Genomic DNA, 27065 nt, shown 5'->3' on the forward strand with positions numbered 1-27065 from the left:
TAGATGTTGAACAGGAGGGGCGAGAGAACCGACCCCTGAGGAACTCCACAAACGAGAGGCCTCGGGGTGGATCTCTGCCCTCCCGTCAACACCGACTGCGAGCGGCCCAGGAGATAGGAGGAGAACCACCGTAAAACGGTGCCTCCCACTCCCAAACCCCTGAGACGCCGCAGTAGGATACCATGGTCGATGGTATCGAAAGGTAAAGGTTCCCCCGCACATGCGTGCTAGTCGTTTCCAACTCTAGGGGCCGGTGCTCATCTCCGTTTCAAAGCCGAAGAGCCAGCACTTGTCTGAGGACGTCTCCGTGGTCATGTGGCCAGCATGTCTAGACGCCAAAGGCGTATGGAACACTGTTACCTTCCCACCATAGTGGTCCCTATTTTTCTACTTGCATTTTTATTATATTATATTATATTATATTATTATATTATATTATATTATATTATATTATATTATATTATATTATATTATATTATATTATAATATTATATTATATTATATTATATTATATTATATTATATTATATTATATTATATTATATTATATTATATTATTATATTATTATATTATATTATATTATATTATATTATATTATATTATATTATATTATATTATATTACATTACTATATTATATTATATTATATTATATTATATATTATATTATATTATATTATATTATATTATATTATATTATATTATATTATATTATATTATATTATATTATATTATTTTATTTTATTATATTATATTATATTATATTATATTATATTATATTATATTATATTATATTATATTATATTATATTATATTATATTATATTATATTATATTATATCACTGTATTTTAGCCTGGAATCAGATTATGAATTTTATTTTTCCTTTATCTTGTTGATAAGGTCACAAGACAATCAATTAATAAACTTTTCTATGTACTTTGTCCTGATCGGCACCAACATCTTCTTCATTCCCTTTCAAAAATATTCTCTGTCATGGTTCCGACAGATGAAATTCTTCAAAAGAACTTCGAGGCATTGTTTACCTTAAAGAATCTTTTATTCGAGAAACAATGTATCGTCACTACATAGTTGAAACCAAAAACTAAATTCCCCTCCCCTGGATACAAAGTAATGAAGTTCAATTTCCTCCTCCAATAAACAGTAATAAATCACATTCCCCAATTAGCTTGAAGCACGGGCTTCCTCCCTAGCTCTCCAGCCTGCCAAAACACTGTCAGCTCTGGGCCCAATGTCCTTGGGTTCCCATGGCTAAGTTATTATTGTTTTGACTAGCTGGACTCTCATCTCTTCCCACAGAGGTATGTATTATTTATTTAATAAATCAAAAGTACTTTAAAATAAAAATCCAAATTCAGCTGTCCCCTTAACCTTTTTAAAACTTTCTTAACTCATGTTCTTGGCTAGCTTTTTGTTTCTAATTATTTTTTTACGTCCTTGCAATTGTTTTTTATTTTAACTTTAATCCAGGTTGAGAATTCACCAACCAGCTGTTCTGCTCCTTGGAAAATCTCTGTTACTTATAAATGTGCCCTATTGTCCTTAAATAGACTCCACATGAGATTCTGAGCTTGGTACTCCTTTCTTGGTCCAGCACTCTGTGAATTGCACACAGAGTCCCTCCAGATTCTTAGGTTTCCTCACAAGGAACTGACTTCCAGAGTATATGTGGGCGATCCCTGGATTCTCCTTGTCAGGAGAAGCTTCACTGGTCCAGCTTGTTTCCCAGTTGTCAGTCTCCACTTTTCAGACCCATGTTAGCCCTCTGTCTTCTCCACTTGGAAGCCACAGAAATTAATAACTTTTAAGGGTTTTTTTTTAATTCTTCCAAAGCAGTCAGTGTTTCTATGCAGTAGTGGCATTCCCCAAAGTATAGAGAAGAAAAAAAATATATAAAGGTTATAAGCAAGTGTGCTTTCTCTCTCATATTTTCTGATATAAAGAATATATATCAGAATATTTATGAAAATGAAATGGTTCACTAGCATGATCCTAAAGGTTCTTTCAGAAGAACGTAAAGACCTGGCAACACTGCAGTTTTATAAGGATTTCTAACTTAACTTAATCAAATACTTCAAAAATATATCTGTGAAAATGTCACATTAAGGTCAGAAACAGTCCATTGCAAATGACTCCCTCTGAGTTTAATTTAAAATCAAATTAAATGTGACATTCATGTTGTTTGGCCTTGGATAGTTAGTTGTGTAATGTTGTTTTATTTTTTATCAAACTGCTTCTTTGTAGTAAGATCGAATTTATAGTTGGGGTGGAGAAAACTAATACTTGGCCCTGGCTGCAGCCCCCGTTCTATTGAACATTCTCATATTTTCTACTCACAGTGGGATTAAAACTCCAGCTGTTGCCAAAGGAAACTTTTCTTCCATAGCAAATGGCAGATGTGAGGGCTTTATTTAACTCTGGGGTGACAATGAAGCAAGAGGCTAGTAAACTCACAAAGAAGCTTTACTTTTAATTTTGCAAGACTTGTTGCAACATGAGCATGGTGAAATTATCTTATATGGAGAAATCTAAGGTGATCAATTTGCCACAGGTTTTTTTTAACTTTTTGTTTCCCTATAAAATGTTAAATGAGCCAGGTTCACTTTGTTAGTCAAATAGTGACAGCATTTAGGCTTATATACTGCTACACAATGCTTCATAGTACTCTCTGACGGTTTACAGTGTAGAGCATTATTTGCATATTGCCCCCAACAATCTGGGTCCTTATTTTACCAACCTCAGGATGATGGAGGACTGAGTCAGCCTTGAGCCCTGTCAGGATTGAACTCCAGGCTTGGGCAGAGTTTGCCTGCAATACTGCACTTTAATCAGTGTGCCTGCAATGGACTCTTCTTCAAATGCAGGAGGGAGTCTTGTTAGGGCTATGTAGCACTTCCTTTTAATATATTTAATTCAAAGTAATAGCCAACTGAGTAGAAACCATTTTTTAAAACTGAAAAAAAAAATGTATTTGCATATGTATTTGCATGAGCACGGGGGGAGGCTCAGCTAATCTCAATGTACACATGTTGTACTTTGACAACAAAGGTTTATTATTATTATTTAAATGAATGCTTATGCACTTATTCTGCAGAATCTGGCTTTAAACCTATGGATCCTATATGATCATAACATATCAATGCTCTGTTGTCTAAAGCCAGGATGATCTGTCTTTTGATATTTTGAAGTTACACTTAATATTTTTACAAGGGGCAGGATGATAATGAAAGTTGGATAGAGCAGCGGTCCCCAACCTTTCCAGCTCGGCAGACCAATGGAGGCGGAAGGGTGGGGAGAGGGGAGGGTTTTTGCTCATGCATGCACCACTTTCACAAATGCAGCTTCGTACACACATACATGCTCGCCCACCACTTCCTCAGCCTGGTTCTGAACAGGCTGCAGCCCGGCACTGAGCTGCGGATGTGGGTTGGAACCCCTGGGATAGAGCCAGGAATTTGTTTTGTGGAATAAATGATTGTGTTTGTTGGCTTTCAACAGCTGAGATCTTCTTTTACCTTAGTTACAGGTAGTCCTCAGGTTATGACCACAATTGAGCCAAAAATTATTGTTACTAAAGTAAGAAAACTGTTAAGTGAATTTTGCCACATTTCACGATTTTTCTCACCGCAGTTGTTAAGTGAATCATTGGAGTTCTTAAATTAGTAACATGGTTGTTAAGTGAATCTGGCTTCCGCATTGACTTCACTTGTCAGAAGATTGCAAAAGGTGATCACATGACCTCAGGATACTGCAACCGTCATAAATGTGAGTCAGTTGTCAAGCATCCAAAAGTAAATCACGTGACCATGGGGATGCTGCAGTGGTCATACGTGTAAAAAATGGTCATGTCACTTTTCTCAATGCCATTATAAATTTGAACGGTCACTAAATGAACTGTTGTAAGCCGAGGACTGCCTGTATTTGCCATTAAAATATATATTATGGTACTAATAATCACTTTGCTATATCCAATATAGAAGCATTTTTTCCAAAATAGGCCAGTGTGAAGTTTTAACATGTGAATGAATGCAATGGCCCACTTTTCCATTGCAATTCAGATCCACACGCCTCTCTGTGCTAATTCCACAAACACTTAATAAAACCATGTTTCAACTGGTTCCTCCTTGAGAATAAGAAAGACTAAGTAACTGCAGTATAATTGATGTGCAAAACCTTTGTTTTTTTGTTAGGTTCTTCTAGATTGGTTGGGTTCCAACATTGAGAATTCTAAACTAATCAGACCAATAGCTGTTAGAAAAAAATCTATGAGTTGTGTTTCCAAAGCAACTGGAGGATTCCCAATAACAAATTTCAAAATGCTAATGCTGGTTCCTATTGGTCAGTCTGATAAAAGACATGGATCATATTGTATAGGTAGTCGTCAAATTACTACCACAATCGGGGCCAGAATTTCTTGTAAAACAAGGTAGTTGTCTAGGTGAGTCATGCCTGATTTTAACTTTTTTGCCAAAGTTGCTAAGTGAATCATTGCAATTGTTAAATGAATCAGGCAATAGTTAAATTAATCCATTTCCCCATTGACTTTCCTTGTCAGAAGCCAGCTGTGAAGGTGACAAATGGCAATCACATAACCCCAGGACACTGCAATCATTGTAAATGCATGTGATTGCCAAGCACCCAAATTTTGATCACATGGCAGTGGGGATGCTACAACAATTGTTAAGTTACTAATAAAGGAAATTATTTGTAGCCCAGGGTTGACAGCTCTTCTGAGCTTGCTTGTTTTCTTGCAGATGTTTCATTACCCAAACTAGGTAACATCATCAGTGCTAGTCATAAAGGCAAGGATTGGTTGTAAGTTACTTTTTTCATTCTGTTGTAAGTTTGCATGATTGGTAAAACAAATTTTAAGTCAACAATTACTTGTTAACTGCATATAGATTTAGTTGATTGTACACTGAAAATAGGTTGTACGTCGAAATTGCAACCCCACAAGAGGGCTGCAATTTCTTCCAAAATATGAATCCTAATCCATTTCCACTCTGATTTTGTAAACATTTTTTTTATTTTAAAAAAACTCTGTTCCCTAAAACTGTAAGAGGGAGGTTACATCTATGCCCTTGTGCTTGAAAGACAGTATATTCATGGTTCAGTAAAGCTGTATCCTTGAAACTAAAATACAATACCAATGTAAAACAGCCATTGCTAAGGGTATAAAATGCTTATACTTATTGCAACTTCATGTTTTCTAACTCATTTCTCTAAATAAACACTATGACAACTTTTAATAAAAGGGGTCAAGGAAATTGAGAAAAATGGGATCATCCATGCACAAGTGTTCTGGCTACATACATTCCTACCCACATAAATACATTCACTTGGCAAATACTATGATTTAGAAAGATTTATTTCTTTATTCTTGACCTTAGCAATATTTTTCAAAATAGGATTCACAGGAATTGCCTCTCAAGATAAAAGCATCAGTATTTGTCAGTGAAATACTTTCTAACAAAATGTAAAGGCAATGAGAGATTTTTATACTGTTTGTTTGTTTTGTGCCTTCCCATCAGTTTACCTATGATGACCACATGGACATGACCCTAAAGTTTTTTTGGCAACTTTGTTTGTTTGTTTTATTTCATATTTCTTAACCACCCATCCCTTTCCCATTGTTTTGAAGGAGTTTGCCATTGCTTTCCTCCTAAGGCAGAGCACAGCTCAGGAAGGGTGCACAAAAGTCCAAGGGGTTGCATGAGAGGTGCACCACAGGTTGGGGAAGGCATGCAAAGATGCAAGGGAGGATCTGGCATGAGCCAAAGGGAGCGTGTGAGGGTGTACAAATGTGCAAGGGGATACTTGAGTAAAGGTTAGGGAGGGTGCATGAGGTGCAAAAGTAGGGAAGGCTTTCTCCAGCAACTTGGGAACTTCCTTACCTGCTTCCCCATTAACTTTCTGGGGAAGATGGCAGGGAAGGCTACAAATGTTGATTATGTGATCCTGGGATGTTGCAAGCGATCTTAAGTGTGAACCAGTAGCCAAATCCTCAGATTGTGATCATGTGTCTACAGGCATGCTGAAACTCCAAGGACCATTTGTAACCACAGTTTGTTCAGCGCTATTGTAACTGTGGACATTTGCTGAACAAATAGTCATAGGTTAGGGACTACCTGTAATAACATGTTTTACCTTTGAGAGATAAGATGCAAATACTGTAGTACTCTACTTGTTACTAGAGCAAGTGAAAAGATTTTCTTATTTGCCTCCCTTATTCATTTCTATTTTGTCTTTTTTAAGTCACGAGTTAGCAGTACTCTGGCAAACCCAGAACCCTCAAATTATAGTGTTTAATCTCCTGGTTGAGATTTTAGAACACAAATTGCAAAAAAAACCCCACATTTTTGTGACATAGGATTTTGGCCTATAGTTACCATACCATTCTACAAGATTGATGAATCTTGTTACAGTTTGTAATTCTCAACTTTTCTTGGACTCCTTTAAATCATTCTACAATTATCCAACTCTGTGAAGGAGATTTGAGATGTTTATAATGTTGACAACTGCTAACTTTGTGTAACAATCCTGGATGTGGAAAATACTTCCTTATTTTACAAAAAAAATGCTTGTTGCCAGCTTCAAATTCCATCATTTTTCATTCAGGATTTCTAATCAACTAGCTTTTTAAAATTTAGTTGTACTTTAGTTTATGTTTTATTTTAATATTATATGCCATCTTTCAGGATAGAAAAGAAATTCAATGAGATAAAGTAAATTTTATTTTTTTATTATTATTTTTTAAAATTATTTTTTATATTTTTATTTACACATTAAAACTAGGACTGCACATAAAATAATTCCAACTCAAAACTAAAGCACAATTTACAGTACATAATATCAGACAGTGAAAGACAGCAGTTGAAAAATCCAGCTAAAAATCAGATGGAACAAAAAAAATTAAGAGGCAGCCAAACATTTATTTCTGGGAAGGACTTGCAGAGAAATTCGGCTGCTATTAAAAAGTCTTCTCCATTGTGATGGAGCTTTAATTGGTATCTTTTTTGGCTCTTTTGGAAAACTAAAGTAAATGCCATGAGTGGCAGCTTTTGAACAGAAGTTTAATGGTCCAAACACATTTGTAGGGCAATAAGGTGAGAGATTTCCACGACTTGGAAATCACAGCTATATATCCTTTTTCACACTAAAGTTATGCTGATGCTGCTAGGATGTCACTCTGGATATTTCATTGGCTTTTTGTGGGTGGAATAACATTAACTTTTGGAGTAAAACCCTGTATCTCAGTTCTCCTGCAGTGATCAAGAATATGTTCACTGTTCTGCAAAGTGCTGTTTGTAATTTCAAGAACCAGTTTGTTTGACATTAAGTATTGTCTATAGTAAAGTGTTTTCCCCCCTTTTTTTTCTCTCTCTCTCTTCCCTGTCTTTTCTGGCTTTTAGTCTGAAGTGTCCTGGATACCCAACAAGCACTATTCTGGCATCTATGGACTGATGAAGCTGGTTCTCACAAAGACACTTCCCGCCAATCTTGAGCGAGTCATTGTCCTTGATACTGACATTACCTTTGCTACAGACATTGCTGAGCTTTGGGCTGTCTTTCACAAGTTCAGAGGTACTGTAATGCCTTTATTTCTTATTATTTGTGTTAATGTTCAGGGCTTATAAAGTTCTTTGAATTTTGAGGTGTCTGTGCCCTTGCCTGCTGATATTTCCTTTCAGACTGTTGTCTATTAATTTACATTACCACAGTTAATTAGAAAACCTCTGGGAATGCATTTGTACATGAGGTGTTTCCAGTGAGGAACAGCATAAATAGTAAGGTGTGAATATTTACAATTGTGCAAACGTTTGTTGGCCTGTAGTACATCTAGGATTGCAGTGATCATTATATTGGCAAAGCTGATGACTGAGGGAGGAGGATGAGTTCAGAACTGGTTGTAAGGACTAGCAATGCAATCACAGAAGCAAAACGACAGACAAGAAGTCAAAATATTGAATATTGTTCCTGCGTTAGAAAAAACTTAGCAGGTAACCAGATAACAACAAGACCTGGGAATGACTAAGTGCAGGAAAGTTGAAAAAAGACACAGAGGGGCTAATTCTGGATGCATAAGATCAAGCTTTAAAAACAAATGCATACAAAGCCAGAATTGAGAAGACAGCAACAGACAGCAAATGCCACCTTTGCAAAAAAGCTGAATAAACAATGGACCACTTTATTAGCTGTTGCAAAAAGATCACACAGACTGACTACAAATAATGGATTAGAATATCTGTAAGAAGTACCATTTGTCCACCATCAAGAAAACCACAAAATACACAAAGTAAAAGAAAAAAAGTAGAAGTTAAAGTTATCTGGGATTTTAGAATTCAAACAGACAAGCACCTGCCACACAACACTCCAGACTTAAAAACTGTTAATAAGAAAAAAAAATCTGGATAATGGATATTGCAGTACCTAGAGACAGCAGAAGAGAAAAATTGGCGAAAACCACAAAATATAAAAAGCCACAAGTAGAAATAGAATGACAGTGGCAAAAGTAAACAAAGATAGTACCAATGAGTAACAGACTCATTGCATGCAATCCCAAAGCACCACTTGAACACCATCAGCACTGACAAAATTGCTTGCAAAAACCAGCTTTCCTTGGAACAGCTTACACCCTGTGACAATAGCATTAATATTAAACAACATCATCTGCCTATCCTAAGTCCTTGGGAAGGACTTAATAAGTGGACAAAATACCATGTCCAGTCTAAACATCTGGCTAGCTGTCTGACCAACCATAATTTATTATTAAATTTATGTGCCACCAAACTCCTAGTAACCCTAGGTGGTTCACAATTGTTAAAACATTTAAAAAACAAAGAACAATACAGAAACATAAAAACAACACAAGACAAAGGGACGAGAATGGCAGGGGGGAACAGAAAGGAAGAAAGGGGCATCAATCATTCTCTCTAAAGGCTTAGAAGAAGACCCAGTTCTTGAAGGACTTTTAAATCCCAGTAGAGTTGGAGCTGTTTGAATGTTGGGAGGGGGGGAGAACCAAAATATTTCTACCTTGCTTTTAGAATAGAAAATTTACTCTTTGAACATAAGTCAAAGAATTCTATCTTTAGTGAGTAGTTTAGAAATCTTCAGTCTTATTTCTGGATTTTGATCAGAACATCTTAGTGCAGTTTTGAAAGATTGTCAACTTAACACGCAAAGATGGTAATAGTCATTAAAGGTAATTCCTTCTCTGCAGGAACTTGACTCTAATTCTTCTATTACTAAGGGCTATTCTATATCAGTGACTTTCTTACTAGAATCAGTCAGTCACCCAGATGTTGGCAACAATTGTCTAGTTCAGGCCTTGTCCAATTTGGTATTGCTTGAACTGTGAGAAGAATTTTTTTTCAGCAGGTGATATAGGGAGAAGTAGAGCTGTCTACCTAGAAATCTGTTTGTCCTGGTTGCACCATACCTTAATGTTTCTTGTAAAATATTTTAAAATAAATTTAACTAATTTCCATTTGAACCTAGATTTATGAATGTTTTACTCAAGAATGTTGTTTAGGGAACTAAAATTAGCCACCAGCTGCTAACCTCTATCTGGCTGCAGTGGAGATGTTTGAAAAATTAATTTAGAATATCAATTACTTATTATATAACAACACTGATGTTTTCCTAAAATATGTTTTAACAATAAAACAGTATAATTTTGATTTCTGTGGTGCTTACCTAGAAACAGAAGCTAAAATAAATTTTCCTTATTTTATTTCAAGATGTGATTTTGACAAATAGCTGTTACTTTTGAAGTATGAGTGCTCTTTTCTTCAAGAAAAAGATGTTTTGTATTGTCTCTGGGAAGGTCATTGCACAGTAGGATCCAACATGTACTATAGATAAGCAGTAGTTGAACAAGGATGAATTCCTTCAGCAGATATGGCGAACCACACAATTACCATGTCAGGGACATTTCTTTATTCTGGACTGATTTACATGGGCCATCCATATTTCTGTTCCTCTGAGCCATTGTACAAAATGCTAGTTAATCATTTGTTAATTAACTAGTTAATCTGAGTTCTCTAATGGCAACTGACATATAGAACCCTTGTTTCAGTTTGCTGCTTGACAGAAACTTTTATGTTTGAGTAGCATCCTAGGAACTTATGAGAGAGAGAGAGACTATTATAGAGGTCAAAGGCAGAAGAAGGATGGGAGGAATATCGCATACATTCCCCGCAACAGACCTGCTGCCAAGATGATGTGTGTGTGTGTGTGTGTGTATGAAGTATTGATTTAAAATCTTTGATCCCATTTTTCAACTAAGTGGCACTCAAAACAGTTTCATATAGAGATGATATAATACTGATAGGTATTAATTATTATTTTAATTCCTTATTTAGGTATGCATCCTATGTATTTTTAAAACAGTACTTCAGAATTAGTACAAGTTATTAAAACAAAACCCCTACTTTTAAAAACAAAATAAAAACATTTTGACCAAGAGCAGCTTAATGAGAAGTCATAAAGATTATGCCATGAGCACTAAATGGGCATCTGACGAAAGATAATTCCATAGTTGTAGGTGCTTGAAAATTGTATCCTGCCTAATTACACAGTAACATGCTGATCTCAACTGCTATCTAGATTAGAAAGCAGTCCCAGGTAATCTTCTCCTAAAATTATATATTCATAGTTATCCCCCCCAAAATTACTAAAAAGCTACTGCAGATGGAAAGATATTCGAAGTGCTTCCAGCATACTAATGGGTTTTCTAAAGGAGATATGTTGAAAATTAAAGTGAATAAATATATGCATTCTTTTGTCAAATTCACTGAAAGATCTGTGGTTAAAACCTTTTATTTATAAGTGCACAAGAAATTGAAATAAGAGATATTTCTATTCTCTGTCGAAATAGAAATAGATATCTCTATCCCTATTGAAATAAACAAGAAAAATGGTGGGGGGAAGGGTCACAGCACTATATGTAACTCCAGATTCATACTAAACTTGTTTCACATATAACATACCGGCTTGCTCCCAAGGGGATGGCCAAATGAATGCAGGCCAACGTGATTCCAGCAAGCACTCTTATACAATGTATTCTCAAGCAGCTATTACAGTCATATTCTATATTACAAGTATCTGGCAAAATATTGCAAATGTATATATTTCTTTTGAAATTGATTGTTATTCAAAATTCCCCCTCCCCCTAAGCAAAAGGTGAGTTTTGTTTTGCTTTGCCTGAATACACACAGGCTACTAAACCTGTTTGCCTTGCATCCACAGTTCAAACAGGAAGAAAAATATATTTTGGCATCATAAATGCCAGAAAGGTTTAGCAATGTTTTGGATGCAGGTTCATGTGCCCACAGCTAAAGATTGGCACATAATCAGTTTAGAACTTTTCAATCCTTAGAACTACAGCATGTAAGAACATAAGAATATTGCTCTTGTGAGGGTCCAAAGCAACATTAGGTAGTAGGTGCAGTTTTGAGGCTTATTTAAATGTGTGTGGGGGGTGTATGTGCACTTTTGAGTCATTGTTGACTCCTGGGGACTGCCTGGACAAATCTCTTCAGTGTTCTTGGCAAGGGTTTTTGGAAGTGGTTGCTGGGGCTGAGAGAGACTGATAGGCCAAGGCAATCTAGTCAGTTTCATGCCCAAAGTGGGACCAGAACTGTGTCTCCTCATTTTTACATTGATGCCTTAAACCCCAACATCAAATTGCTCTTATTGGAATGAGTAAGATCATTAAAACAAGTCTTAATAACAGACTTGCTAATATTCTTATAAGAAGCAATTCTTAAAGGAAGCCATCCTATGAAAGCTGCCATGAAACAAATTTTTTGCCCTAAAAGATGTATTAATCTCTACAAGGTCATAATCTTTCACAGGGAGATTCACATTAACAGTTATGTTAATGGCCAAAATATAGAACTATTTCCGCCTGGAGCAAAGTTACAATAGGCTTAGATCTATTAGAATACAAGTGATGGAATCAGAGTTTATGAAGATAGAAAGGAAAAACTCAAGAGTATGCTGAGTATGAATAAAGTTCAAATCTTTAACCTGGATTGGAAGATATATTTACTTATTTAATAAATATTTGGGGATTTAGAGACTGCTCAACTCTAAAATGACTGTAGATGGCTTATGTCAATAGGAACTATAAGAAAAACAAGAAGTACAATAAGAAATCTCATGCATCCAGACAAGATAGATAGATAAGCTTTATTGTCATTTTTACTGTGGATACATTGGCACACATTAAAAATGAAATTTTGTTGCTTGCTCTCAAAAGTGTACACATACACAACACACATTTAAACATGTTATATACAACATCTGTATAAACCTACACCTTTACATAAAAATAATATATAAATATTAATCACTGTCCATCTTTACATAGCGGAAAGAAGAACCTTTAGAGTTCACAAGATTAATATTGTATGGAACAAAGCTGTGACTGAATCTGGATGTTCTGCTTCAGATACCACAAAGCCTCCTGCCAGAAGGTAACAAGGAAAACAGGTTGTGAAGAGGATGTGTAGTGTCCCTGACAATCTTGCAGACTCTGCTCAAGCATCGCTTATGCTATGTCCTGGATGGAAGGGAGGGAACTGCCAATAATCTTTTCTGCCATCCTTACAACCCTCTGTACTACCTTCCTGTCTGAAGCAGTGATGCTTCCAAACTAGACTGTAATGCTGTATGACAGGATGCTCTTGATCATTCCTCTGTAGAAAGTGGTAAGGACAGGGGAAGGAAGATGTACTTTTTCTCATGCGACGCAGAAAATGCAGGTGCTGCTGTGCTCGTTTTACCAGGGTCTCGCTGTTGAGTGACCAAGCCAGCCTACTTGTTAGCTGCACACCCAGAAATTTGATCCTGGAAACCATCTCCACAGGTGAATCATTAATATACAGAGGAGTGTGGGCTATGCCTGCCTTTTCTGAAATTGACAATGATCTTTTTGGTTTTATCTATGTTTAAAACTAGGCTGTTTTTCTTACCCTAGTTCATCAAACCTTCAACCTCCTTGCGGTAGGCACCTCCTTGTCATCTTGAATAAGGCCCACTACTGTTGTATCATCTGCATACTTCACAGTATGGTTGGTGGCAAACCTAGCACAACAGTCATGGGTCAACCTGTGCTCAAGAAAATGGTGTTAGAAATACTTGTTGCAGCTTGCCTGTTAGTAAGAAAATCAAGAATCCAGTTGCACAAAGAAGTGTTTAAGCCTAAAAAGTCCAGTTTGTCTAGTAGTTGCTGGGGAATGATTGTATTAAATGCCAAACTGAAGTCATCAAACAATAAACACACATAAGTATTTCTTTCCTCTAAGTGCTCCAAGCTCAGATGGAGAACAGAAGAAATAGCATCCTCTGTAGAGCAGATTGAGCAGTAAGCAAACAGAAGTGGGGTCAAATGCTGGTGGGAGGCTAGATACAATAATGTCCTTTATCAACCTCTCAAAGCACGCCCAGGGATTTTATCTGGACCTGCTGCCTTCCCAATGTTAACTTTCCTCAGTGTTTTCCGGACAAAGGTGACATCAAAGCTTAGCACTTGCTCATCAGAATGGGACACAGCTTACCTAGCAGGAGTACTATTTGATGTCTCAAATCTACCAAAAAAATGCATTCAGTTTCTTTAGGAAGTCTGTGTCATCCTTGCATCTTGATGGATTCACCTTGTAATCCTTAATGGCCTGGATACCTTTCCACATTTGCCTGGTGTTTGTAGGGTCTTGAAAAAGGTTCTGAATTTTCTGGCAATGGACTTGCTTTGCACCTTTTATGGCACTCTTCAGATTTGCTCTGGCTGTTCTAAGCATGTCGCCAGATTTAAAAGCCACATTCTGTGCTTTCAACATCTTGCGGACCTCATAAGTCAGCCACGGTTTATCATTTGCCCTCACAACAATGCTTTTCAGGACACAGACATCATCTATGCACTTTTGGATATATGAAGACACCGTGGTGGTTGAAATATTGTGGGATTTCCTAATGCATGCTAATAAAAGCTTGGTTTATAACATACTATATAACATATCAACCACAGATTTAACTGTGTTTGAAGAGGAGAAACTATAGATAATTGATGTGCTAGTACCAGAGCATAGTAGAAGACAAAGAATTGGAGATCACAAAGTATCAGCATCTGAAAATTGAAACTGAAAGACTATGCATTAACCAGACAACACCACACCTGAAGGCAGGACAAGAAGCAATGAATGGAAACTAATCAAAGAGAGAAGCAACCTAGAACTAAGGAGAAATTTCCCGACAGAACAATTAATCAGTGGAACAAACTGTCTCTCGAAGTTGTGAATGTTCCAACCCTAGAAGTTTTTAAGAAGAGACTGGACAGCAGGGGGTTGGACTAGAAGACCTTCAAGGTCCCTTCCAACTATTATTAATATAAAACTTTTATTCATAAAACACGAAACTCAGTCAACTGAACACTCAAATTGACTGGCACTAATGGTTGACACGGGTTGCTGCCAGCATCCTAGGTATCAACCAGGTATCTCCTTATAATGTAAGATGTTCTGAGTAGCACAGTTTTTTGTAGCTTTGCTGGAGTTATTGCAGGAAGCTGCAATTTCCTGATGTATTTTGCAAAATTTTTGGACATAGTTCCCAGTGCCCCAATAACAATGGGTATCACTGTTACATGTTTCATCCATAATCGTGCAGTTTCAATGGCCAGGTCGCGGTATTGATGGTATTGATGGTATTATAGATATCATTGCATGATGGAAGCAGTTCCTAGTAAGGCCGCCTTTTGCAATTGACTAATGGCGAATTTGTCAATGCCAATGGTGTTCAAGTGGTGCTCCAGTTGTGGGATTGCACCCAAGGTGCCTATTACTATTGGTACTACCCTTGCTTGCCTTTGCCACAGTCTTTCTATTTCTATTTGTAGGTCTTTGTATTTTGTTATCTTCTCCAGTTCTTTCTCGTCTATTCTGCTGTCTCCAGGCACTGCCACGTCCACTATCCAGACTTTTTTTGTCTTTCTTATCGACAATTGTTAAGTCCGGGGTGTTATGTTGCAGGTGCTTGTCTGTTTGAATTCTGAAGTCCCAGAGCAGTGTAACTTTATTGTTTTCTATGACTTTCTCTATATTATGATCCCACCAGTTCTTGCTTACAGGCAAGTGATATGTCTTGCAGATCTTCCAGTGTACCATTGTTGCTACTTTGACATGCCGCTGCTTGTAGTCAGTCTGTGCAATGTTCTTGCAGTAGCCTACCAGGTGGTCCACTGTTTCTTCAGCTTCTTTGCATAGGCGGCACTTACTGTCTGTTGCTGTCTTCTCAATTTTGACTTTGTATGCATTTGTCCTTAAAGCTTGGTCTTGTGCAGCCAGAATTAGTCCCTTGGTCTCTTTCTTCAACTTTCCTGCTGTTAGCCATTGCCAGGTCTTGTTATTATCTACTTTCCCAGATACATTTTTTTAATGTACTGGCCATGTAGTGCTTTGTCTTCCCATGCCTCTATTCTCTTCTTCATTTGGTCTTTCTTGTAGGCCAGTTTGGTCTCTCCAGTAGTCAGTAAGCCTTCCTGATATACTAATTTCAGTGCATCTTCATCATTGTCCTTCAGATATTCTTCCAAAGCCATTTCTTCTTCTTCAACCATCTGATGTACTTGCAGCATTCCACGTCCACCTATTTGCCTTGGTAGATAGAATCTGTCAATGTCATTGCGTTGATGAAGGGCATGATTCATTGTCATTATTTTTCTGGTCTTCCTATCCATTGCTTTTAGTTCTGCTTGAGTCCAGTCCACTATTCAAGCTGTGTATCTAATGACTGGAATTGCCCAGGTGTTGATTGCCTTCACAGTATTTCCTCCATTGAGTTTGGACTTTAAGATCTTCTTTACTCTCTTGATGTATTCACCTCTAATCCTTTTCTTGACTTCAGTGTGCTTGATGTTGTCAGCTTGAAAGATACCCATTATTTGTAGAAATCTTCCTCATCCAGACTCTTAATGTTATTTTTATCAGGCATCTTTATTCCTTCAGTTTTCATTATTTTTCCTTGTTTGAGAGTAAGTGTGGCACATTTGTCCAAGCCAAACTCCATTGCAATATCTTGGCTATATATACAGACAATGTTCCGCAGCGATTCTATTTCAGATGATGTTTTTCCATACAGCTTCAGATCATCCATGAAAAGGAGGTGGGATAGTCTGGCAGATGTTTTTGATGTTGATAGCCATGTCCTAAGATTCAATATTGTTGATAGAGAAAACAGTGCAATAACAAAAAGTAATGGTGATAATGAATCTCCTTGAAATATTCCTCTCTTGATATTAACCTCTTCCAGTCTTTCACCATTGACCTGCAACTGTGTCTTCCACTGTGCCATTGATCTTTCCACAAAGTTTCTGATGTTTCTACTGACTCCTGTTATTTCTAGGCACTTGATTATCCAGTCATGTAGCAGAGAGTCAAATGCCTTTTTGTAGTCAACCAATGCCACATTCAGATTGGTCTTCCTTTTCTTGCAGTTTTCCAAGATCATTTTGTCTATTAGGAGTTGATCTTTTGTTCCTCTGCTATTGGGCGGTTTCCTTTCTGCTAGGGTGGAAAGAGATTGTTTTCAACTAGGTGCTGTTGTACTGCATCAGCTACCACACCAGTTAGCAATTTGAAAGTTGTTGGTAAGCAGGTAATTGGCCTGTAGTTGCCTGGTGTTGCCCCTTTTGCTGGATTTTTCATTATTAGGTAGGTTTTCCCAGTTGTTAGCCACTTTTCAATTTCTCCTCCTTGTAGTATATTGTTGAACTGCTTGGCAATGAGTGGGTATATAACAGTTAGATATTTCAACCAAAACCCATGCAGTTCATCTTCACCTGGTGCTGACCAATTTTTGATCTTCCTTGCTCTTTTTTCTACCATTTTTGTTTTTATTACTAGTTCTTTCATTTCAACTTCTGTTTTATTTGCATCCACCTCTTTTAACCAAGCCACATCCTTGTTGTGTTTCTTTGGGTTATCCCATATCTGCTTTCAGAACTGCACTGTTTCTTCCTTGTCAGGTGCTGGCTGATTCATTGCAGTTTCTCTATTGATGGATTGGTAGAAATATTTCTGATTGGATTGAAATTGGAGGTTCTGCCTATAATTTGCAATTCGAGCTTCATATCTACTGATTTTCCTGGCTATAGCTGTTATTTGCTGCTTTATTATTTCCAGTACTTCCTTGATCTTCCTTGTTTCTAAGTAGTATTTCTTGATTAGGTGTTCTTTGGTCTTCTTGTTCTTCAGCTTCTTTTCTTTCATTTGTTCTAGCTTGCTTGCATGTGATCTTAATTTGCTGATCTTATTTTCTAGTCTAACCTTCCATTTTTGTGGTACACTGTTTGTTTTTCTTCTTTGTTGATTTTGCATCCCAGGTATCCAGTTATAACTGCAGCTGTGCTGTACATTAGTTGGTTTCTTTCTTGCAGTGAATTGGTGCTTATACTTGATATTGCAGTATTTGCATCCTTTAATGCTTGTGCTAGCTGTTTCTTTGGAACAAGCTTTAATGCAGGCAGCCTTATTCTGTTGTTTTTGTTCTCTTCTAGATGCTCAATTATTCTTTCTTTAAATTCTTTTATTTCTTTAGTTAGAGGGCTTTGTTCTTCCTAAGGAAGAGGTGCCTGGTTTCCAAATGAGAACAGTTGTATATCTCTGTTGGATTCCTTCACTGCCAACTCCTCCTGGCTTTCCTCTACATTCTGAATTACTTCTGGCAAGCCTTTGATTTCTTTGCCCTGGGTAAACCTTTGCAGCTCGTCCAATTCTGTTTCTGTGAATACTTTATTTCATATTATAAATCAGCGTTGATCTGCTAGTTCTGTTATTTATGATTCTGGATGTTGTTCTTTCCAGAACTGGTGCATTCATTTTAGACATCCTCTTCTTGTTGGACTTGATCCGTAATAACAGGTCATTATTTCATTGTTTTCAATCACTGTGTATTTGCAACAGGTAAACATCTTTTCTTCCAGTAGTTCTGCAGCTGCTGGCCCTGGTTGCTCAGCCAACAGTCCTGAGTCCTATAACCCATTTTTCACTCCAACATCTAGTGCGGACCTTGTTATCCTGGCCGACATCCGAGCCAGTATGGCATTCTGAAATTTACGTCTCACCATATTTTTATGGGAGACACACTCTTTGTCTGACTCCTCTTATGGTTGAACCAGTATGGTTGAACCTCTGGCATAGCTCTCATCTTCCTCAGAGTACACAAGCCCCACAACCACATCAAGATAGTGCCTCACTGGGGGATTATCATCATCATCATCATCATCACCACCACCACCATCATTATATTCATGTGAGAGTCAGTTTGTTTTAATTCTTACAGCATCAGGGTAGAAACTGGAAGATCATGAGCTTTAGTCCTACCTTAAGCACACAACCAGCTTGGCCCTGTTCTTCTGTCTTGGCCCTAGAAAAGACAGTGGCAAATCAGTTCTGAAATCTTGCCAAGAAAACTCCAGGGACTTGCCCTGGCAGTGTTTAGCCTCATGATTAATGACCATGGTCTAGGTAACAGATTTCCTGATGTTTCTCCACCCATAGTTGCTGGTGAAATGTTAGGAAAACTGTTGTCAATACCACAGTCATTAAACCCATCAGCCCAATACTGCCCAGTGTTTGTATTCTTCATTCTGTACATATGATATGCATGTTTTTATTTATTAAATTCCTACACTCCTCCTCCTAGATCCCACCAGTCAAAATTCTTTGGCTGACAGATTCATAGCATAACCCTCTGCTTGACCAGGTGGGATGAGTCAATGTAATTAGGACAAGTCAGATGAATTCAGGTGAATATTTAGGTAGAACAACTTAAATCATTTGATCAAGCTATATTAGAAATATTTCAAAACCACTGTTAAAGAAGAAAAATCAAAAGAATTTTGGAAAAATGCATTTACAGTGTATTTTTTCAGAACTCTTGAAAGATAATAAATTTATGGGTGATTTCTTACGTGTAAGAATAATAGGGCAGAACTGGAATACTTTGTATCTTCTAAACCAGTTTTAAGTGTAATCATAATTTTAAATTGTTAGAAACAATCAAAACATTCATGGCATTTTAGAAGACAATAAAAAGTGAAGCTTACAGATGGTTTTTAAAATGTCACTAGTCCTTGGGAAATTAAAAGATTTACAGCTTACTAAGATAAAAGGCTCTTGGGGAAAAAAGGCTGCCATAATTAGGGAGACACACTATCCTAATCTGATTGCTTCATTCTAATTCAAATAAAATTTCCAGAGAAATTGTAAAGACTCCTATGTAGAATCAATATAAGCTTATTAGAATGTGATTGGTTCCTTAGAAAAAAGATCCTCATAATAGTAATTCAGGAACAGATTTTTGGAAGTTGATAGCATGCTTTACTATTCATAATGCTAAGTACCAATAGTTAGCCAAAAATAACTTTGGATAGCTTTCTCAAATTGTTAGTAACACCTCACTCATTATTTTTTTTTATCCACATTCTAATGTAGGGGATAAAGGTAACAACTTCTGTAAATCAAATTAAATTGCTGATGTTTGCATAGGAATGTCCACATAGCAGTCAGTAATACAAAAGATCTTTGCCATTGCTTATTGTGGCATTGTTTATTTGTTTGTTTGCTTCTTTGTATGTTTTATTGATTTAGTCTACAGCTGTGAATTTCAGTTTTGACCTTGCTGTCTTTTCAAAGTTATTCAAGGTTGGTTAAATGTTACTATCAGTGATGGAAATTGTTGGGCAGTGGCCCGCAACCTTTTCAGCACCAGGGACTAGTTCCATGGAGAAAAGTTTTTCCATGGATCAGAAGGGACGTGGTTTTATGCCTGCATCCCGCGGATAGGGTTTCGCTTGTTTGTGTGGCCCGGTTTCTGGCATGCTGTGGCCCAGTGCCAGTCCCCTGCTTTAGGGGATAGAAAGGTTGTATGGAATAGAGAGGTTGACTCAATTCCCCATAGTTGCAGGAGCAAATGGTGATATGTCTACTTAGGTATTTAATCTGTTCTATTCACATTTTAGTTAGTTTTGATTATATATGTTTGATCTATGGCCTGATTTTCCAAGATTAATCATACATTAATTTTTATTCAACAAGTTGTTATTCAGATAAACAACTGGAAATTCTTTTCCTTCTGACTAATATCAGCATATTTACTGTACTCTCAAACAAATGATCCTAGAACACCTGTAGTATATAACTTCTATGCAAAGAAGTTATATCCTTTCTTTTAAAGGATCCTTAAAAATAGCTTAACCAAAATTTAGTAATTTAATGTATAAATAGTTTGGAAGAAAGCAATCCATTTGTGTATTAGATTTCATTATTTCAGAAATACGTCCAGTGATATCATATTTGCTTTCCTGTAACACAAAATCAGTAGAAACAGGTTGTGCTTGATTATATATGATTCACTGCTCCTGTTTAAGTATTCTAACTTTCAGTGAGAATACAATCTTTTTTAGGAAAATTGCTAAAAGGCACAGATGGATGCCATCAAAGATTTTTATTGGTTATTTAATTCACACTTAAAACCAGTGATTTGAATACAATTCATCTTAGATGTGATCATATAAAACTCATTTCTTCCAGAAGCTGTACTAAGCAGCTGCAGATGTTGGAAAATTGACTGCATTTCCACATGGGGCCTTCCAAAGCTGATTTAACTTTTGATTTTAAGAGGAATACATAGGACAACATGCTGCTAGATTTTAAGAGGAGACTTTCACATTCCCTGTAAAAGGAACCAGTACCATGACTACTGGGTTACTGGGCCATGAAACTGTCTGGATTTTGTGCACTTTACAAAGCTAATACCTTTCACAAGAAAATATGATGTTTGTGTTAAGCATTGTGTTTTAACATTAGTTCTAAGTGAGCTATAGATAGCTCTAAGTATAATTTAAATGTTAAGGCCTTTTAAGAAATATACCATGTTACTTTTCTTAGCATTTGTCTTGCATGACTGCAAGGTCCTCTTGGTTTTGTAGATTTTCACCTAGTTCTTATAACAATTTATGCTAAGGTTTGGTTTATGAGTCAGTTTGTCCCAGAGCTGATGCTGATTTTGTCTGAGAAAGACGGTGACCTTGGTTCTTTTGTGTCTGAAGGAATATTAGAATATGGATCTCCCCAGTCCTAGTACATCTTAACTACTACACCACATGAAACCTATGGCCACATTTGGGACCAGAATTCCTGTTGTAAAGCTTTGTAGTTATAAGTTGACTCAGACCCAATTTTATGATTATTTTTACAATGTGAATCACTGCAGTCATTAAGCAAACACTGTAATTGTAAGTGCAAACCCATTTGCTGAAAACCAGAAATGAAGGTTGCATATCATACAGTAAACAGGTGACTGCAGGATGCTTCAGCCAATTGTAAATACAAGCCTATTGCCTAGCACCTGAAATATGTTCATATGTTTATCGGAATGGTATGACAGTCATTAGTGCAAGGATCAATTGTAACTAGGAGGAGCCCACATTTTTAGCACCATCATAACTTTGAACAGTTGGTAAATGAATAGTTGTAAGTCAACGACTACCTGTAGCTATAAAACCCCATCATCAACCACGTAAAAATAATAATAGATAATAATATGGAAATGGATAATATGGATAATAATGATGATAATAATAATTCCCAAGAAGTAAAACAACGTACTGTAAGGAGGCAAATTGAAGATTGGTTACTATCTGCAAAACCTGCCTGATAATGAAAGATCCAACAAAAGACCTGGCACCAGGAAATGTGGAGTTCCCTTCCTACTCAAGAGCAAAAAAAAATCACATAAAAACAAGTGTAAAAATGAAAGTCAAGGGAAAGAATGACTCTTGATAACTATGTATGTGGGCAGAACCATGTCACTTTCTTCAAAAAAATACAAAACTTATTTGCATATCCCTGCTTCCAGATGTTTGTGCCACTTCCTAACACAGACTACAGCCAATAGACTTCCAGGAAGCCTCTAACCTAGGGCTGTCAAACTGGCGGCCCATGGGCCAAATGTGTCATGCCCATCCCAGCTCCGCAAAGGCAAAAAATGTCACGATATGTCACGTGATGTAATCTAGTTTGACACCATGCTCTAACCAGATCTTATTCTGCTTAGCTTTTGACATCAGTGAGGAATGGTTAAATGCTGCCACCTGTTGAAGTATGTGCCAAAGCTTTGGAATTTGACTGTATCGGAAATTATGGTTGTGTTGACTAGGATATAAGATAATCATATTAAGAAATTGAAATGTGACATTAATGCAGATGACAAGAATCATTTGTCACAAAAGTTTGATCTATTGTATTTGGAAAGGGCAGTATTTTCTACTAATCAAAAGATGCAGCAATATTTTTTACTATGGCAGAATTTTAGACAATTGTTACTTTTTGTGTGCAGACGATTTTACTATTCAGTAATCACTGCATTTTATCTGTATATGCCTGTATGGTTCCTAGACAGACTCTCTATAAGTATTTGAAACCTACCTTCAACATTCAAGGCTGATATTTAAAAGCTGAGGCATAATCATTGTAGTGGTTGGGAGCCGAGTGAAAACAGAAAACAAACTGGATATACCAAGACTTCATTAAGGAACTGTCCTCATTGTGCTCAGCTTGCCATAATGACCAGATCTGTGAATCTGAACATCTAAGGCCACTTCATTCTTCTCTGATGAATATAATGACTTATGCATGCACAAAGCAAGAAAGAAAGGATCTAAAAATGAATTGTAATTGAGACTGTATTCTGTAGAAGACACTTATTTTGAGATTAAAAAATCATTTCTACATGTTCAAAGGGCCTTCTGAATATATTCCTTTAAAGAGAAGTTTGCTCTTGGTATGTTTAATTTACTCTTAATGGTTTCATATTGAATTATGGGATTATAATATAAAGTCTTAAATTACGATATAACAGTGTACACATTGACTGTAATCTATAATCCGTGTATTTAACCAAAATAGTTCTTCAGTCCCCTTTTCAGTACTTTTCAGTGAACTGTGAAACTGCTTTTTTAACATTATGCTTAAAAAGCAGTATTGATTGGAAAACATTCTGAATATTGTCCTTGTTCATATAGCTTTAATATCAATTATCTATTTATAATTCTGTCATTTTCCACATTTACAAGATATATCATTTAAGAAAGAGATGCAGAGATAATGCATAGTTCCTCTCAATGAACAAAGAATGATCCACAATTTAATTTTGCATGCATCTAGATTTCTGTGTGAAGTGTTTTTACTGGCATTGATCCTGTCAATTAGCACCAAAACCTCACAGCTCATGTAGCTCCTTCCAGGAAGTCAAGCACTTAAGTAAACCAGAAAAACTTTATGTATTTTATGCATTGTACTTACAGTACATACACCTTATATATTGTATTTCTTCAGCTTTCATGAGCTATAATTAGGCCTCACAGTTCATTCTTGATTGTTGGGAAGCACAAGCTAGAATTCCCAGAGCAAACCTTTTCTTGCTCATTTAACTACAATGCTCACCTTACTGAGAAAAACCAGAAACATGACAAACTCTGCTATTAGCCAAAAGCAGAGACATCACCCTGCCAAATAAATTGCATATAGTCAAGGCTATGGTCTTCCCAGTTGCAATGTATGGCTGTGAAAGTTGGACCATAAGAAAGACTGAACGCCAAAGAATTGAAGCCTTTGAACTATGGTGCTGGAGAAGACTCCTGCGAGTCCCTTGGACTGCAAGGCGATCAAACCAGTCAATCCTAGAGGAGATCAACCCTGACTGCTCTTTAGAAGGCCAGATTCTGAAGTTGAAACTCAAATACTTTGGCCACCTAATGAGAAGGAAGGACTCACTGGAGAAGAGCCTAATGCTGGGAAAGATTGAGGGCAAGAGAAGAAGGGGACGACAGAGAATGAGGTGGCTGGATGGAGTCACTGAAGCAGTAGGCGTGAGCTTAAATGGACTCCAGAAGATGATAGAGGACAGGAAGGCCTGGAGGAACATTGTCCATGGGGTCACGATGGGTTGGACACGACTTCGCAACTAACAACAACAAATTTCATAATCTGTGTGAATCTGCTCTTATATGTGCTAAAATGTTACATAACTAGCATGATACGGTGACTTAAGATCAAACCCTCCTTCAGCTATGGAAACTCAAAGGATGATTTTGGAGTATTCTCTGTCCCTCAGCCAAACCTACCTCACATAATTGCAGTGAGGATAAAGTAAAACCAAGTTGGGCTCCTGACGGAACAGTGGGATATATAATCAAATACATATATAAATAATTACTTTTCTACTTTTCAAAATAGTTGTGTACTATATCAGACCCAGCCTTTAATAGATGGAGTGGAACATGATAACAGTACTAGGTGTTGATTTCTTTAACCGACTTTTGTATATTTTTGATTCTTCAGTGTATCTGTTTTCCTGTATGTCCATTTGAAACAAAAAGGCAAACTGCACAAAGGTATTTGCTTGTAAAACTACAAAAATAGTAAAGCTTTATCCTTAAGTTACAGCATAAAGGCAAAACTCAGTGGACATAAAGAAAAAATCTCAGTTATATCTGTTCAGATGACTCCATGCAATTTTCAAAGAAATGTATTACCAAGCATTTTAGAAGAATATTGCAACAATTATTATCTGTAGGAGAAGCAGGTAAAAATTTAAGATGCCACTAGTGCCTAGCAGTTTGGGAAATCTCTTTGATATCCTGGTTCCCAGAAGGTCTATTATCAGTTGTGAGTTATCTTAGAATACCGGCATTTATCTCACTAAAACAAAATACCTGCAAGGATCTGCTCCTGGCTGTCTGGTATAAAACACAGAAATGTTGGTCACCCTTTGGGTACATAAATGGAAGGTGAATGCATAGTCCAACACAGATAATAATTTAGATGCAGAACAGATAGATAAGGGACAGTTGGGGCCAGAACAGAAACAGAGACATGCCAGATTGATAACAGTTTTCCTTAGAGATTTTTACAGCTGGTCTATTCTATCATCAATTAAATCAGAATTAGTTGATGGACAGTAAGCCATGCAGATAAATAAACAGTGAGAAAAGAACTACCAGAATATTATTTTGACAATGTTACTTATAACTATTGTCATTTTTTGGTTCTGATATGTAAAAAGAGCCAAAGATGAGGTCCCAATCACCTGGGTCAGTGACAAAGTTTGCAGTACATTTGTGTAGTTTTATTACATGGGAGAGAAGATGAGTTTTATATTTTATAGACAGATTCCCATACCTAAGATTCTGGTACTAATCACATGCAGTCTGTCAATACAAATTGCATTTTCACAGTAACAGACATGATAATTGCTTGATATCCTATTTTCTAAAATCATGCCTGGGTCCTTCTTAGTTCTCTTTGGCAATAGCAGTAACTTTCTATGTTTCTAAAGGTCTAATTTTCCATTTCTAATTATATGCTCTGGGTTAAGTTATATGCTTCAAGTATGGAAGATTATATTTGGCAGCATCAAAATGTCCATTAGAGCAGAGGTCCCCAACCTTTTGGGCACCAGGGACCGGTTCCATGGAGAAGGGTTTTTCTGCGGACCGGAGACTGTGTGGTTTTGTGTGCTACCTGCATCCCATGGATGGGTTTTGGCTTGTTTGTGCAGACTGGTTGCTGGCATGCCGCGGCCCGATACCAGTCCACAGACCGGGGGTTGGGGACCCCTGCATTAGAGCATGTCTGCTTTACCTAGGAAACCTAAAATTAGTGCAGGTTCGCATCCCACCAGGCTCAAGGTTGACTCAGCCTTCCATCCTTCCAAGGTAGGTAAAATGAGGACCCAGATTGTTGGGGGCAATTAAGCTGACTTTGTAATAATGCCGCTTGGGGGGGCAAAAGCCCTAATAAGCAGGCATATACATAGAATGAAGGCTACTGCTAAGCTTGTAAGCCGCCCTGAGTCTTCGGAGAAGGGCGGGATATAAATGGAATTAAAATAAAAAAAATTAAAAAAAAAGTAGACTCCATTGCCCAGTGGTCTTATTATGCTATCCATAGGTTCAGAATAAGTAGCTTTATGGCTAATATGGGGAGAAAGGTTCTGTTTGAAGTTGCTGTTTTATCACAGTATGGGTCATTTTTCAGAAGGAAAACATAAAAGGCAATTCTCTCAGGTTCCCACGTATGTAAAGTTTTTGATGCAGTTTAAGACAAAAACAAATGAGATTGCGACTATACTTCTAGGGAAGTAATTATGAACTAATATCAGTGACTATCAACAGAACCAAGAAAGCAGTTTCTGCTCATAGTGCACATACAGGTAGTCCTCGACCTATGAGCACAATTGGGACTGGAATTTCATTTGCCTTTGCTTGTTGGAAGCCAGCTGGGAAGGTCACAAATTGTGATCACGTGACTGCAGGATGCTATAACCATTGTAAATGTGAGCCAGTTGCCAAGTGCCGAAATTGCAAATGCATTAGGGTGGTACAATGGTTGTAATTTTAAGGATGTGTCATAAATAACTTTTTCTGAGGCCATTGTATCTTCAAACCGCTGTTAAGTTGATGGCCATCTGTATCCACCTGTTAAGCTGCTGTGATATTTTCTGCCACTATTGTAGCTTGAAATGGATGACTATATTGTGCAAGATTATGCTGATGGTCAACAATATGAATGTACCTTTTTGCTTAGATAGTAACCATATATCCCAAATTTTTACAGGAATCTATCTACGATTAGAAGAAGGGAATAATTTGATTCATGACTTGGAATCATCAAAAGTAATGATATATGGGCACCAGTATTTTTTGACGGTTAGGGTTTTGCCTTTTAAAGGCTTGGTTGCCATAGCAACAGGAAACATTGTTTTATATTTCCATAGAAACTGACTGCTAATATTTCCTTTCCTCTGTTTCGTTTTTTACTTGAATAAGGGATTCATGATAATGCATTAAAGTTTTTTATATCATTTTTTTTCTTGCAAAGATAGAATGGAATTGCAAAAATTTGAACAAACAAGAGAGGAAAAGAAAGAGAAATGACAAACCATATTGCAATGTCGCGTGGTTGTACGGAGAGACGGACA

At 37.0% G+C, this 27065-nt stretch overlaps 1 protein-coding gene across 3 annotated transcripts in view; it reads left to right on the forward strand.

Moving 5' to 3' along the window:
• Positions 1-27065, forward strand: part of LARGE1 (LARGE xylosyl- and glucuronyltransferase 1) — a 385917-nt gene that overhangs the window by 215148 nt on the left and 143704 nt on the right. For all 3 annotated transcript variants that reach the window (XM_081331422.1, XM_081331421.1, XM_081331423.1), the window contains one exon: positions 7430-7601. In XM_081331422.1, coding sequence (XP_081187548.1) covers positions 7430-7601 — 172 coding nt within the window. The remainder of the gene's footprint in view (positions 1-7429; positions 7602-27065) is intronic.

The sequence above is a fragment of the Vipera berus genome, assembly GCF_964194415.1.
Source record: "Vipera berus genome assembly, chromosome: 6".
Classification (NCBI taxonomy): domain Eukaryota; kingdom Metazoa; phylum Chordata; class Lepidosauria; order Squamata; family Viperidae; genus Vipera; species Vipera berus.